This window comes from Mus caroli, unplaced genomic scaffold (genome assembly GCF_978045245.1).
Source record: "Mus caroli unplaced genomic scaffold, Mus_caroli_1 scaffold_14, whole genome shotgun sequence".
NCBI classification, from domain to species: Eukaryota; Metazoa; Chordata; class Mammalia; order Rodentia; family Muridae; genus Mus; species Mus caroli.
In genome coordinates, this window is record NW_028227269.1 from 68,425,679 (window position 1) to 68,441,004 (window position 15,326).

The 15,326-nt window shown below is 40.0% G+C and overlaps 1 protein-coding gene across 2 annotated transcripts in view; it reads left to right on the forward strand.

Annotated features, from left to right (window-relative positions):
- The window catches only part of Atl1 (atlastin GTPase 1), a 68,917-nt gene extending 53,699 nt beyond the window's left edge, over positions 1–15,218 (forward strand). The window contains exons 9-14 of one of the 2 annotated variants that reach the window (XM_021178705.3): positions 5,311–5,438; positions 6,344–6,400; positions 7,207–7,278; positions 10,049–10,480; positions 11,520–11,534; positions 14,036–15,218. In XM_021178705.3, the coding sequence (XP_021034364.1) occupies positions 5,311–5,438; positions 6,344–6,400; positions 7,207–7,278; positions 10,049–10,480; positions 11,520–11,534; positions 14,036–14,146 (815 nt within the window). In that variant the 3' untranslated portion in view covers positions 14,147–15,218. The remainder of the gene's footprint in view (positions 1–5,310; positions 5,439–6,343; positions 6,401–7,206; positions 7,279–10,048; positions 10,481–11,519; positions 11,535–14,035) is intronic. The other variant, XM_021178703.2, reaches the window with a different exon arrangement.
- Positions 15,219–15,326: the final 108 nt, after the last annotated feature.

Consider the following 15,326-nt stretch of genomic DNA (forward strand, 5'->3'; position numbering starts at 1 on the left):
TGTGAGCCTGTCACTGAACACACTGTGGAATTCAAGCATTCTTGTTTTTATTATGACTTTTTTTGCATTGCATCAGGTGATACAGTGAAATAACTTTTTTGTTGTTCAGCACAGTTATTGTCAAAGGGATTTTAAAGTTAACAACATACCTTGTATCAACTTTTAGAAACTAGCAGATTTGACCATCAAAAGTATTTCCCCTTACATCCATTTATCTTTAACATTGGCAATTGATATAATAATCAAAATTCTAAATTTCTAAGGCACCAGCATTGCTTTTGTAAACCTAAGAATCTTGTTGCCGGATATTTGATCACATTATGAACTCCAAGATTGTGTTATTTACTGAAAAACCCTGTTTCTAGTTGTGGTGTAGCTCAGCCCTTAGCACACACCTTTAATTCCAAACAATGAAGGTAATGTTAGTTTTTTAGAAGAAAGCACCCATGTTTGAAAGTGATGTCTAGTTGAGAGGGGGAGAGGGAGCGGGAGGGGGAGAGAGAGACAGAGAGAGAGAGACAGACAGTTTTGCCAGGACAGTTTTCAGAGACAGGTTGAAGAGATGTGAAGACAGAACGAGCCAGAGAATGAAAAGGAGCCAGACAATTAGAACATATTGCCAAAGTTAGTATGAGGCCAAGCAAAGACACTCAGGAGAGGTAGAGAGAGAGAAGCCAGACAGAATCAGTCATCTTGGAGAGGAGTTTGAGCCAGAACAGCTGAGTTGAACCCTTCAGAGCTCAGAAAGAACTAGGAAGGGATAATCTTATTCAGCAGTGAGGCTCAGAGGCTGAAAAGATTCTAGGCCTAGATTAGATTGTACAGAGGCTAGAAGCTTCCAGGACTAGGCCTAGGTTAGCAGACTGAGGTAGTAAGCTTTGGAGACACTTATCTTCAGGCAAATAATAGTTACTTTTACATCTGGCACTCAACGTGGTTGGAAAAAAAGCCTAACGGAGACAAGAATTACCTCAGATGAATAAAAGTTATCAGTAGCCAGCAGCTGCGGCCATGCATGGGTGAGGCACTTTGCAGTGCCTAAGCTCAGGAAGGGTTAGGAAAGAAAAATCTCAGATGTACAACCTACTTTGTAATAATTTGTTCTCCATCCAGTTATATCCATATGTCCACATAGACATTGGCAATGCAGTTGATCACAGCTATCTGCCAACTGAGAGTTTACAAATGAGCTAATCCTGGGAAAAAGAGAACTGAAAACTGGCTTCAGTTACCCTAAAAGTTCTGTTTGAATGACGCTTGTATACATTATCAGATTGCTGCTGAACCTACCTTGTGTACACAATGCCTTACTAGATCGAAATAGTTTCTTTGGAAGTTTGGAAAATCTGTTATCTACAGTATTTTTCAATCTAACACTGAATCTATGTTTCTTTTATTGAAAATAGACTTTTTTCTCATATATCCTAATTATGGCTTCCCTTTCCTCTTTTCCTCCTTGCTCTTCCCCACCTTCCCATCCCCCTGTCTGTCTCTCATTGGAAAATGAATGGGCTTCTATAGGATGATAATAAAATAAAATATGATAAGATAAAACCCAAACTAACACATTAGAATTGGACAATACAAACAAACAGAAGGAAAAGAATCCAAGAGAAGGCACAAGAGACAGACCCACCTGTTCACACACTCAGGAATCTCATACTATATACACAGAGAACTTACAAGGTAAAAGTAAAGGAGAAAATATATAAATTAAAATAAGATTTTTTTTTAAAAAAGAAGAGTCCTGTCATCACATTATGAGACAGAACCTCCAAAGATGCCCTTGAGTCTATTTCTGTTGTCATCTCCTGCTGGGCAGGCAGCCTACCCAGAAGAGCAGTTTGTTTCCCCAGTGAGACTCTCTTGGAGGGAACTAAATTTTCACTTCCAAGAGGTTATCAATTAGAGATGGCTTCTGGGTTAGGGATGGGGGTGTATGACTGCTTTTTTTGTAGGGTTCTGGATCCCAGCTGGTGCAGACACATGCAGACCCTGTGTGTGTGGCCTCAATCTCTGTGAATTCATAGGTGTATCAATCATGTTGATTTAGAGGGCCTTGTTTTCTTGGTGTTCTTCCATCTTCTCTGGCTCTTACACTCCTTCTGCCTCTTCTTCCATGAATTCCCTGGGCTCTGAGGAGAGGAGTTTGATGGAGAGCCCCTATTTAGGGCTGAGTTTTCTAAGGTCTCTCGCTCCCTGCATAATGTCTGGCTGTGGGTCTCTATTTTTTCCATTTGCTGCAGTGGGGAGTGTCTCTGAGGATGGCAGAGCAAGGTGTAGATAAATACAACAGAATGTCATTAAAAATTATCTTATTGCTGTTTTGTTTTTTGTCTGTTTTTGCTTTTGTTTTTAATATTTTTAGAACAGTAGTAGTTGGTTTTACTCTAGGTTCCTGGGACTCTAGTCTCAGGTTCTTGGTCAACTAAGCAGTGTCGGGTATAGGCCTTCAGTCAAATCAGATGTCAGCTGGTGTTGGCCCTAGCATATCTTGCAGGCAGGACACCATTGTAGACCAAAGGGTCTGTGTCTGGCCTGGTATTTTGCAGACCACCTTCCTGAACCTAAGACACCGACATATGGAGGTGAAAACTCTGTGTAGACCAGCTTATGATGTGGGTGTTCTCAGCAGTGTGCTTCTGCTGAGCTAGGTTTCCACACTACCCTCCAATAGCCCTTAATGTTACTTGCCTCTCCCTGACTTCCCTCCTCTTTCCACTTGATCCTCCCATTCCAGTCCCCTACCCATCTCTCTACAACTTATCTATTCTCTTTCTGTTTCCCAGGGAGATCTCTGTTCCCCCAATACCCTACTCTATACCTAGCCTCTGTAGTTCTTTGGATTGTAGCTTGGTTATCACTGACATAAAATATCCATACATAAGCAAATGTGTAGTGTCTTTCAGGATCTATGTTTCCTCATCACTCAGATGTGTTTTTTTTTTTTTCTAGTTCCACCCCTTTACCTACAAAGTTCATTTCTTTTTTTTTTTTTTTAAACAGCTGACTAATACTCCATTGTGTAGAAGTACCACATTTTCTTTATTTTTCCATATTTTCATTCTTCTGTTGAGGGACATCTAGGTTGTTTCCAATTTCTGTCTTATGAATAGGAGCAGCATTGAACATGCAAATCCTGAATCATATGTGATGATTTCTCTCCTGGATGTCTGGTGGACTAACCATTGTATTCTTCAGAGGGCTGGCATCTCTATTAAACATAAATGTCTTCTGGACACAAACAGTTATGAAAACTTTATTCTTTGGTAGTAGATTCTCATGTGCTATTTCACAAGCAGAAACAAGTTTTTAGCTCATCATCAATGCTAGTAATTTGCCCACTGTTTTACAAAGCATTCCAATTATTAACATCTTTAATAGCACCAGAAATAACAGAATTTCCAGTGTCCTTAAAAATGTTATGATGCAATTTAACTGCTATAAATGAAGGAACTTCCCATACTGGAAACAAGAGGTCAAAACTGTTGAGTTGTGTTCATTCACAGGACATCCAACTAGCTTTTCTGAATTGAGTACTTCTACTAGCATCGGAAATAGTCTTTTAATTAGCAAGGAGTTATAAAGAACAATCAGGCTACCACAGCTGCCTTAGAAGCAGTTAGATTTCAGCGTCAAATGCTATGCAATCCCTTATAAAGAGAAAAGGGCATTTCTAATGCTTGGCAGGTATCCTAGGAAATTACCTTCCTTTGTTAGTTTATGAGTAAATCCTGTGCTAGTGCACCTTCTCTGTGGAGTTAGTCATGTATAAAGCAGACGCTGTCAAGTGTGTATTTTGTAACTAAGGGAACTACCACGTTGGCCCAGCCCCTGGGTTCCTTTTGCTCTCTTGAGGCAAAGCTTCTGAAGAAATGATGAAAATACAGGGTCATCTTGAGTGTTTGTCCACCTACACACATCTACTGAACACGAACAGAGCCCTCTGCAAGCTGATCGGAACTTATCTAAGAATGTTCCAGAATTTAAGTAAATTGTGGATTTACTATGGTCACCTAATATCTGTAAGAAGTCACTACTTGTATCTATTATTTTCTGGACCCATAATTAGAACTAACAAGCAATGCTTTTGGGCAAAGCAGAGATGTCTGACACTCTTTTCAGAGCACATCATGCCAAAATATGCTAGTTGCTTTCGGGTGTAGTTCCAATTTCATAAGGAAGATGGTTGAGTAGAAACTGAATTATATATATATATATATATATATATATATATATATATATATATATATACTGTTATCTACAGTATTTTTCAATCTAACACTGAATCTAGTTTTCTTTTATTGAAAATATATGGTTTTATAAGGAGAAAATTTTATTATATTGATATTTAAGAAGAACATATATTCTAGATATAGTATACTGATTATTTCACTGGTCACCTTTTAAACATAATATGCACATTATTCCCTTTATTTAAAATGACTTACAAAGTTTTCCATGTATAGGACTTATCTGACCATCTACATTCTGTAGTTTACTAGGTCTGTATATTAAGCTTGAACTCACAGCTTTCTATACTTCTAATGTAGGCACAGGAAACACAGGAGAAGTTGAGACTGGTTTTGAAGTCAATGCATTACAAGCCATGAATTACCTGCCCCATACTTTTTTGTTACCAATGTGGTCTGAGCTTGTTTGATGGTGCATACTTACAAACCCAGAAATTAGGAGAGGGGAAGAGGAGTTAGTTCAAAGCCAGCCTCGGCTACATAAGAAGTTAGAGACCAGCTGAGATACATTCAATCACATCTAAAATACACACCTCTCAACCCCACCCCAAACAGGTGTGGTAACATACATCTCTAACCTGAGCATCTAGAAGACAGAGATGAGGGGATCCCTGCAAATCATAAACCAACACAGTGAGACCCTGGGGCAGGGCCGGACCTTAACACCAGGACTCAAATGATTCTGCCCCAGCTCCACAAGTCGTTGGAATTATAGGTGCACATAGCACCCCCAGCTTCCCCCTTTTGAGCCTTTATACATATCATAAGTCAGGCCCTAAAGGCCTCAGGCTGCCTGAAATGCTTACATAAGTGGGTATAAAATATGCTTAACATTTAATGTCAAGAAATGCTTTGTAGATATGAATCATGTAATTGGAGTGGAGATGTGTCAAAAAGAATGACTCCCTAGTGGTCTCCAGAGTGGCTATATTATGGGGAAGTGAGTGGTGGCATTGCCACTGGGGCCGGGGCAATGCAGGCAGCAAAGAGGGTTATTCTGGAGCATGGAGGATTGGACTGGATTTTTAAAGTAATGGTAAATTTCCTTTAATTGTAGAAATAGATGATGAATTCATCAAAAACTTGAAAATACTGATTCCATGGCTCCTGAGTCCTGAGCGTCTAGATATTAAAGAGATCAATGGGAATAAAATCACCTGCCGAGGCCTGCTGGAGTACTTCAAGGTATCGCTCTGTTCTAGAGCTCTTGTGAGCGCTTCCCCTCACATAAAAATTCCATGGCAAATGTATAAGGTACCCATAAAAAGCTCCTAGAAATTATGACACACCTAAGAGAAGTCACCTTGTGAGGAAATAAAATCTTGTTTTGAGGAAGGAACTATACTCAAAATAAAAATGTTTCGAAGAGTTGAACAAACCTTTCTGGGAGTGCTTCTCAGTCTCCCTGTGCTGAATTTCACCTTTAAGATTGTCCAAAAGCAATGATATTTTCTTCCTGAAAAAAGATTCTTCCAAACTGTACCTGTACCATTGGAATTTTTAAGAGAATTACTTTAAATTTGTGTTTATCTCTTGACTTTAATAAATGCCCTTTGCAAACATGCATATATTTAATGAAGGCATTAGCTTGATTTGTGAAGTGCTTCAAAATTAAATGTCAAATTTTAAAATTGGTATTTCACCATCTAAAATGTCTTTTTGTATGATCTATTTTCCTTTATCACTTTGAACAATGGCTTTCTCTGAAATTCTGGCCTAACCCTGTAGTCAGACTTACAGTTTGGATTCAAGACTTCATGAACCCTGCCTGAGCAGGTCAGCCCTGGGACCTCCTGCTGATGGAAGGGCACAGCCCAGAAAAGGGAGGCTCATCCATTGGAGGAGTTTGAGGAAAGCTGGAAGGGAGAGGAATGCAGCCTTTCTGAGGAAGGGCAGCATCAGCATGTGGAGATGAGTGAGAGAGCGTTTCAGAAGGAGTGAGCGAACAGCTTTAGCTGAGAAAGCAAAGAAAGAAAGAAAGAAACAAAGACTACTTCCTGAAAATATTTCTAAGCTGTCAAGACAACCTAAGAGGAGAAATGTTGACTGAAACTGCTGGCCTGAGACTTTCCTTGGCTGTTTTGTTTCAGGCATACATAAAGATCTACCAAGGTGAAGAATTGCCACATCCCAAGTCCATGTTACAGGTACGGATTTGCTGGCAGTCATGCTATCTGAAAACATATTTGTCTCTGAAGCCAAGCTTTCCTGCTCATAATCACCTGAAGACCCCTTGCCTAACCACCTATCCACGTGTCCACCAGAACATTCCACAGGCACACAGCAGCTTCACTTAGGTTGAGATTCATTGTTCCAAAGACTTTTCCTCTTTATACTGACCCTGTTTAGAAACAGACTCATCATGTTCTGGCTGGTGCACTGGCTCACACCACGGTTATTGAGAGAAGACTCACAAAGTAGATTTCATTGCTCAGTGATGAGGATGAGAAAGGAAGACAGACAGATATGGGGGAAGGGCATTGCTGTCAGACCATACCCACAGTCTTCAGATAAATCTTTAAGTATTCAAAACAAATCATATACCCAGTCAGCCATCTTGGTTGGAAGGAGACACACCACGAGTGTGTGAATTCCTTCAACAAATAATTCCAAAATATTTACTATAGTTTCTTCATAAACTGCAAGCATGGAAAGGTTTGATTTCAGAGATTAGAATTAATAGATAATTAAATTATTTAATAAAGACATTAATTTGAAAAAAAAATGATGACTAAAAGAGAAAAAAAGTACCCAGATGAACACTCATTTAGCATCCTGGCTTACTAAGTAAACAATCTCGGTTGTGTGCACCTTTAAAATTTAATAATAATTTCAAGGTGCAGTACAAACCCTTGTTTCAGTTCCTTGATGGCTGGTCCTGCTGCATTTCTTGCACGTGATGATCTGATGCATGTGACTCCACTTTACATTAAATCGTCTACTTTATCCCAAGGCCACAGCAGAAGCTAACAATTTAGCAGCTGTTGCAACTGCCAAGGACACATACAACAAGAAGATGGAAGAGGTAAGAACTTAGGATTTTAAAAAAATAGTATCTTATCTTTGAACCCTTTCTTCCTTTCTTTTCTTGGTTTTAGAGACAGGTGTCTCTGTGTAGCCCTGGCTGTCCTAGAACTCACTCTGTAGACCAGGCTGGCCTCAAATGCAGATTTGCCTGCCTCTGCCTCCCAAGTGCTGGGATTAAAGGCGTGTGCCACCAACACCCGGTTACAATGAAGTTTTTAAAACATTTAAAAATGAGTTCTCTCCTTTTTTTTTTTAAGATTTATTTATTTTATTTTTTTTGTATATGAGTACACTATTGCTCTCTTCAGACACACCAGAAGAGGGCATCAGACTCCACTGCAGATGAATGTGAGCCACCATGTGGTTGCTGAGAATTGAACTCAGGAACAGTCAGTGCTCTTAACCACTGAGTCATCTCTTCAGCCCATGAATTTTCTCCTAACAAAATATTCTTACTCACATTCTATTTGGCCAGATTGCCACACTGGAAGAGTTAGTGACTAAAAATAAGATGCTGCTCTCTCCACTGTGCATACTTAATTCAACAGACTTAATATTTCTCTTAAAACTTGTAAGAAACAAAAAACCCTCACGAGCCAACATTTTTATGTAGTATATTTTCTCATTTTAGTTTTAACTAATGTGAAAAGTGCCATTTTCTCCTAAAAATGTAAGATCAAAGTGACATCTAAAATTGGTGGAAACTTACAATCAAGAGACACATAATATATAATTAAAGAATAATCAGATGTATTGTCAATATTAAAATTGTAACCAAAGTTAAAGACATGGTTAATTAAGAAATCTCTTTGTAATGTTTTATGTGTATGCGTGTGTGTGTCAGTAAGTGCCCACGCACATGTGAAAGCCAGTGGGAACTGTTGAGTCATTTCCTGTGGCTCAGAACCGGACCTCTTGAAGAGAGAGTCTCGAGCTGACCAGGACACTAAGCTGGGCCAGTGAGCTGTAGGACGGCTTATCTCCATCCCTGAATGCTGGGCTATAGGCATGTGCAGCTGTGACTAGTTTGTTTACATGCTTGTTGAAATTTGATCTCAGGTCCTCATGCTTGCATAAGCAATTCTTTCTACCCACTGAGCCATCTCCCCAGCCTACCTTGTAACTTTTTTAAAACTTGAAAGTGTAGTTCAAGAACATTTAATGTGCTTCTACTCAGCCTAAGAAAATATTCACTTGGCTCCATTCAAAGTAAACCAGTACAAATGCTAAGAAAAATGTACTTCATAGTTCAATAGCTTTATATTTGATTATTTTAAACTCTATTGATCAAAATTGCTTTGGTATAACTTGACTTCCTGAAGAGCTGAAATATAAGCAGTTTTCTCCACTTTGTATTCATCCTGTGAACAAATAGTTGGCAATTACATTGGATCATGTCTTTTCACCTTAAAAACCTTATTTAAATCCTCGATACTATTTCCTGTGATTTAGAGAGGAGGGCTGGGCATGGTGGCCGCCTTTAATCCCAGAGCTCAGACCCAGAAGCAGGTGAATTACTGTGAATTGAGGCCAGCCGCTCTACATTTGATGCCAGAGCTGTAATAGAGTCCCTGTAGAGAGAAGCAGAGACAGAAGGGGATTAAGAATGACTTTATTATCCAGGCATGATGATGTAAGCCTGTGATCCCAGCCCTTGGGAGACAGAAGCAGGCAGATCCCTTGAGTTGGAGGCAAGCCTGGTCTACAGAGCTAGTTACAGGATATCCAGGGCTACACTGAAACCCTGTCTCAAAAAACACCAGCAGAAATCATAAAAGGCCTTTATTATATAAGGCAGTATACTAGCCACATTTGGTGGTTAATCCTCGTGGATATGGAGGCAACTCAGACTGATAATGACAGGTATCAGCCTATGAGAAAGGCATCAAGTAATTCTATCATGCAAACATCGCTACGTACATACATATACCTAGATGTTTAGGTCAGTCACTCAACTTATCTTCTTGATGCAATCAAAATACATAAATGCAGAGAGTATGAAGTTGTAGTTAGCATAACACAAAATACTATGTTACCGTGAACTTTTTTAGTAAGTAGAAATGGGCTCTAAAATACTGTTGAGAGTGCCGGGACCTGGCAAACACAGAAGTGGATGCTCACAGTCAGCTAGTGAATGGATCACAGGGCCCCCAATGGAGGAGCTGGAGAAAGTACCCAAGGAGCTGAAGGGATCCGCAACCCTATGGGTGGAACAACATTATGAACTAACCAGTACCCCGGAGCTCTTGACTCTAGCTGCATATGTATCAAAAGATGGCCTAGTCGGCCATCACTGGAAAGAGAGGCCCATTGGACATGCAAACTTTATATGCCCCAGTACAGGGGAATGCCAGGGAATGCCAGGGCCAAAAAAAAATGGGAATGGGTGGGTAGGGAAGTGGGGGGGAGGGTATGGGGGACTTTTGGGATTGCATTGGAAATGTAAGTGAGGAAAAGATGTAATAAAAAAATACTGTTGAGAGAAGTGTAGTAAATATAGTCATTTGTTATGAACATTCTGTACTGCAGTGTTATGTTAAAGTGTTACGTTATACTTTAAACAACAGCAGTTGAATAGGCTGTTCATATTAACTGTGCTCTGACTGACAACACGGTTCTGGCTGCAGTGTCTCGAGATGGTGGAAGTGTAGCCCACCCCTTAGTCCATCACTCTTAGGAAGCATTCCGGTGTACTCCAAGAAAAGGCATGGATACAGTTGTTAATTTACTCCATATTACATAAACAGAAGCCTCTCTTTCTGACATAGGTTTGTGGTGGTGATAAACCATTTTTGGCCCCTAACGACCTGCAAAGCAAGCACCTGCAGCTAAAAGAAGAATCTGTGAAGTTATTCCGAGGCGTGAAGAAGATGGGCGGGGAAGAGTTCAGCCGGCGTTACCTGCAGCAGCTGGAGAGTGAAATAGACGAACTCTACATCCAGTATATTAAGCACAATGACAGCAAAAATATCTTCCATGCTGCTCGCACCCCCGCCACACTGTTCGTTGTCATCTTTATCACATATGTGATTGCTGGCGTGACTGGATTCATTGGTTTGGACATCATAGCTAGCCTGTGCAACATGATCATGGGACTGACGCTTATCACCCTGTGCACCTGGGCATATATCCGCTATTCTGGCGAATATCGAGAGCTGGGTGCTGTAATTGACCAGGTAGCTGCAGCTTTGTGGGACCAGGTGAGAGTACCTTCAGTTTTGCACATACTGTGTAATTAGTGTTGCATTTACTATTAGAAATGTACAGGTGAACATGACTTGGGCCCATTCTTTAAGACTTTACAGTATACCAAGATTTGAGCAACTAACTGTAAGTCCTACACAACTGCTTTCTAGTTAACATTTTAGTATTTAAAACATACATACATTAACAGCATTTTTACTTTCTGATTCTAAAATGTTACTAGTGTGAGAAGTTAATAGTGTTAATAGTGTCTGAGAAGACAGTCATTTAGCTGTCGTGACCCTGAGTTAAACTTAACTTAGCCCTTGACTAGCACTGGCTTAGTGAGGGGCATATGCGAACCACAATCACTTGGTTATATGTCATTCCCTTTAATTATCAGATTACTTCAGACTGTAGTTGACCTATACTTCTGCACTAAGCTGCAGCATGAGCCAGTGGTCAGCCTCTGACATAGCTGCCTGTGGGCCAGCTGCTGGCTCTGCTGGTCTAGTTAGCTTCAGCTGAGGGAGTCAGGACTACCGTGGCATGGTGCTCAAATAACGAAGGACAGGAAAGACAGTGGGAATATGTAAGAAAGACAGACAGTAACTTACTACTGTCCCGGAGTCTCTTCAGTTACTTAGTGAGAAGTTAGGGAAGTTAAAGGGGCCATACAACTTTATGTTTTAAGCTTGTGACCATTGTGATCTAGAGGTGATCTAGAAGGGTAACTAATGAGTTGTGTGCTTTGAGGACTCAAGCTGAAATAACACTGCCTCCCAAACTACTCAGTCTCTTGGCAGCTCTCATGCACACAAGGCTAAAGATGGGTTACCTGTGTAAACCTCAGCACCTTCCTAGAACACACTGCTAAAACTTACCTGAAATACAGAATTGGGTTCTTTAAAATATTTTCATAAAATATGGAATCTAAACTTAAAAATTTTCAGGAGTATTTTTTCTTAATGCTTATAATTGATATTGCAAATGAAGTTGAAAATTATGAATTAAGCAAGATATAACATTTTCCTTTTAAAATTCCCTTTGCTACAGGGAAGCACAAATGAGGTAAGCTAACATTTTTTAATTAACAGATATATTATTTGTATATATGATGTTCCTATTTTATAACTGACTAGGTATTAAAGGATATTTTAGAGCATAATCTTAGAAAATATTCTCTAAAATGTAAATTTGAATGAATTTTTAACATATTCCAAATATTATGTAGGACTTAATTTGAACAAAAGTATCATTAAAGGGTGTTTGATTTTAGTCCTGTGTAGAAAAGTTCATGTTTTCAGCTCAATGTTGCAGTATTTAATTTCCCCATATTGGTCAAACATTGGACAAGCAGAAACACAGGAGCACAGGTTTAGTTGGCTTAGTGTGAGAAGAGATGGTGGCAGCGGCCAGCAGGGAGCAGGGAAAGATGGATGCTTGCGCTCAGCACGCTTGCTCTTTTTATTCCGTCTGAGACCACAGCCCATGGGATAAGAAGTCTTCCCCACGCAGGGTGGATGCTCGTGACCTAGTTGATCTTTCTGGAAACAACTGTATAATCATTCCTAGGGGTGCTTCCATAGTGACTCTAAATCCCGTAAGGCTAACCGTGAAGACCGACCATCACAGGTATCCCCTGCAGTTCTGCAGTGAAACCAAGCAGGAATACAATCTGAGTAGATTCCATCAAAGTCGCAATTTAGTAAACTAAATTCACTAGAAGAACAAAACAAACTTCAGCTTGTACATAAACCTTGGGTAGGGGAACTTAATACCTGAAGAGAACTGGAATTAAGCTCTGTACACTAGGAGCACAGCATGCCAGAACTAGGGTGACACCGTGCTGTACCGACCACGTTTACAGATCTGAACATGGTACTAACCATATTTAGTGTTAGGAAAACAGCTATAGGGGCTAGAGAGATGACACAATGGGTAAGAGCACTGGCTCATCTTCCAGAGGTCCTGAGTTCAATTCCCAGCACCCACATGGCAGCTCACAACTGTCTGTAACTGTAGTCCTGTGGGATACGCCGCCGCCTTCTGCTGTGCAGGCATGCATGCAGACAAAGCATCCATATATAAAGTACACGAATGAATAAATCCTCTTTAGGGAAACACCTATGCAGAATCACAAAAGGTTTTTTGAGAATTGCTATGAAGATAATAAGTTTTTACCCAGTTCTTCAAAATATTCAAAAACTACACACTCCAGAATACATGAGTCGGAATTGGGTGTTCAGTATGTGACAGTCGGAGGAATAGCTCTTCTACACTAGCCAAGGGGAAAAACAAAGATACTTAGGAGTACCCAAAAATGTGAAATATGTAAACATGTGTATGCCTGCTGTAGTGGCACACGTCTGTAATCCCAGTACTCAGGAGGTGGAGGAAGCAGGATCATAAATTTGAAGCTAACCTGGATCACACAGTGAAACTTTATCTCAAGAAAGGCCCTAAAATTCTTTGGATTCAAACACCTTTAAAATAACACGAGGAATAATCAGAGGAGGTCACTTCAGTGATGAAAGGCTTTTTGAGGTGGTGGTTCTGAATGAGAGTCTGTGCAGTCAGAACTGAGTAGTGGAAACACTGCTGGAGAATAGAAATAAGAGAGCCCAGCTGGGCATGGAGAAGGAACCTTTAGCTGACCTAGCACACACTTAAGATGGAAAAGTAGCCGGTTCTGGAAAAATACATTGACAGCAGGAGGTTGTCTATCTATGCTGTCTAAAACGGACAGTACTTCAATGTGAGATGTCCACATATCCGTCTGGGATATGGAAAGCTACTGGGCTGGGCTAGTATTCTAGGAGATGTTTAAGATAAAGGAAGTGCGGTCAGAGAGTAAAACCTTGATAAGCTTAACCACCAGCACAGGCTGTGGAACTGAAACTGTTCTACATTTTAAGATATTAGGAACTGCTCTGTTTGTTTTACATGTGTGTGAGTATTCAGCTGCATGTCAAGTCTGTGTACCATGTACATGCAGACCCAGTGAAGGCCAGAAGAGGGCATCAGATCCCTTGGGATTGGGATTAGTGGGAGTTATGAACCATCATGTGGGTGTTAGGAATTGAATCCAACTCCTCTGAAGAGCAGCCAGTGCTCAAACCAGCTAGGCCATCTCTTCAGCCCCCACTAGTCAGTGTTTGAGAGAGAGTAATGATATAAAGATGTATCAATTTGGGACTGAAAAGAGGCCTCAGTGGTTAAATCACTTGCCACCCAAGGCTGAGGACCTGAGTTCAGATCTACTCAAATGCCAGGAGGATGTGGTGGGCCATCCATAATCCCTCTGCTTAGAAGAGATGCGATTCTTGGGGCAAGCTTGGTGGCTAGACTAGCCAAACTGGTGAGAGACTCTGCCTCATATATAATGTGGAGAGCAATAAAGGAAGATACCCAACAACTTCTGGCCTCCATACACCCACACACACAAACATATACAAAAATGTATTTGAAAAGTATGACTTCAGCATGCTGAATTTTATATAGTACTATAAGCTAAAAAGGAAATGAGACCTATGTGTTAATGTCTTCTAACCCTGGTTCTTATATTCTAGGCGTTATACAAGCTTTACAGTGCAGCAGCAACCCACAGACACCTGTGTCACCAAGCTTTCCCTGCACCCAAGTCAGAGCCTACTCAACAACCGGAAAAGAAGAAAATTTAATCTAAAAACATGCAGGTGCATGACCGTTTGTCAGCTAACTATCAAAGCTTTTGTTTCCATGCAGACATGCAAAGTGCTTCCTTCAGAGTGAAACCCAAACACCCGAGCGAGGACTCGGACAGTTTACTCCTTTACTCCAGTGTTTAATGAGCAGATGTATGTATGCATGGTTATTCGTCAATGTGCAGTTTCCTCATTTCTGTCTTTAAATATGCTATTATCATTTCAGGTATTTGTAAATTTGAGGATAGTAGATTTGTTCTGCTTGACTTTTCTAAGTTCTACTACTGGGTTATAATTAAATATTGTGTAGTATTACTCTGGGTTTGGATATGCTCATTTGATTTCTATAAAAAATTTAAGTTATTTTACATAATAGCTATTTGTTAAAGCACAGTTATAACTCGGCAGGCTTGATTTTAATCTATAATATTATACATACCACAGGCTCTTACCTTGAAACATATTTGAGAGCTTAAAAGTTGCTTTACCAAAAACTATACATTGTTTCTTTTATATCTTTATGAATATAGAATGTAAATCTCTTGATCAAAAATGCACAAAAATTGTTTTGTACATGTGTTTGAGTTTCACTGCACTGTATATTTTTTCATTTGGTACACCACAAATGTATTCTTCATAGGTTTATTCTTTTAATATGTGAACTATTAAACTTTACTGTTTCCTAACATTAAACCAAATGCTCACTGGCTCTAGAACTACTTGGGAGGTCTGGTGTGGCATGAAAGGTCTATTCTGCCTCAGTTCAAGGTGCATTTTCTTTCTGATACCATTTCAAGACAAGACTGGGTGCTCAAGGTGGTGTGACCATACACTATTTCTGATCCCACCTCAAACTTAAATATACATCTTAAACGCAAGCTAATTGTATTAGGTACTTTCCAGTTCTTTGATTTAAAAAAAAAGTTTATTTACTTCTTAGACAAGATTTTACTATGCAGCTCAAGCTGGCTTTCAACTTGTGATGGCCCTGCCCACCTCCCGAATCCTAGAATTAGAAACATGTTGCTACCTGTAGCATCCTTCCAGTTCATGTAAACCAGGGAGTCTATATTTCTTTGTGTGTGTGTGTGTGGGGGGGGGGTTGGGGGGCGGTGGTTCAAGACAGGGTTTCTCTGTGTAGCCCTGGTTGTCCTGGAACTTGCTCTGTAAACCAGGC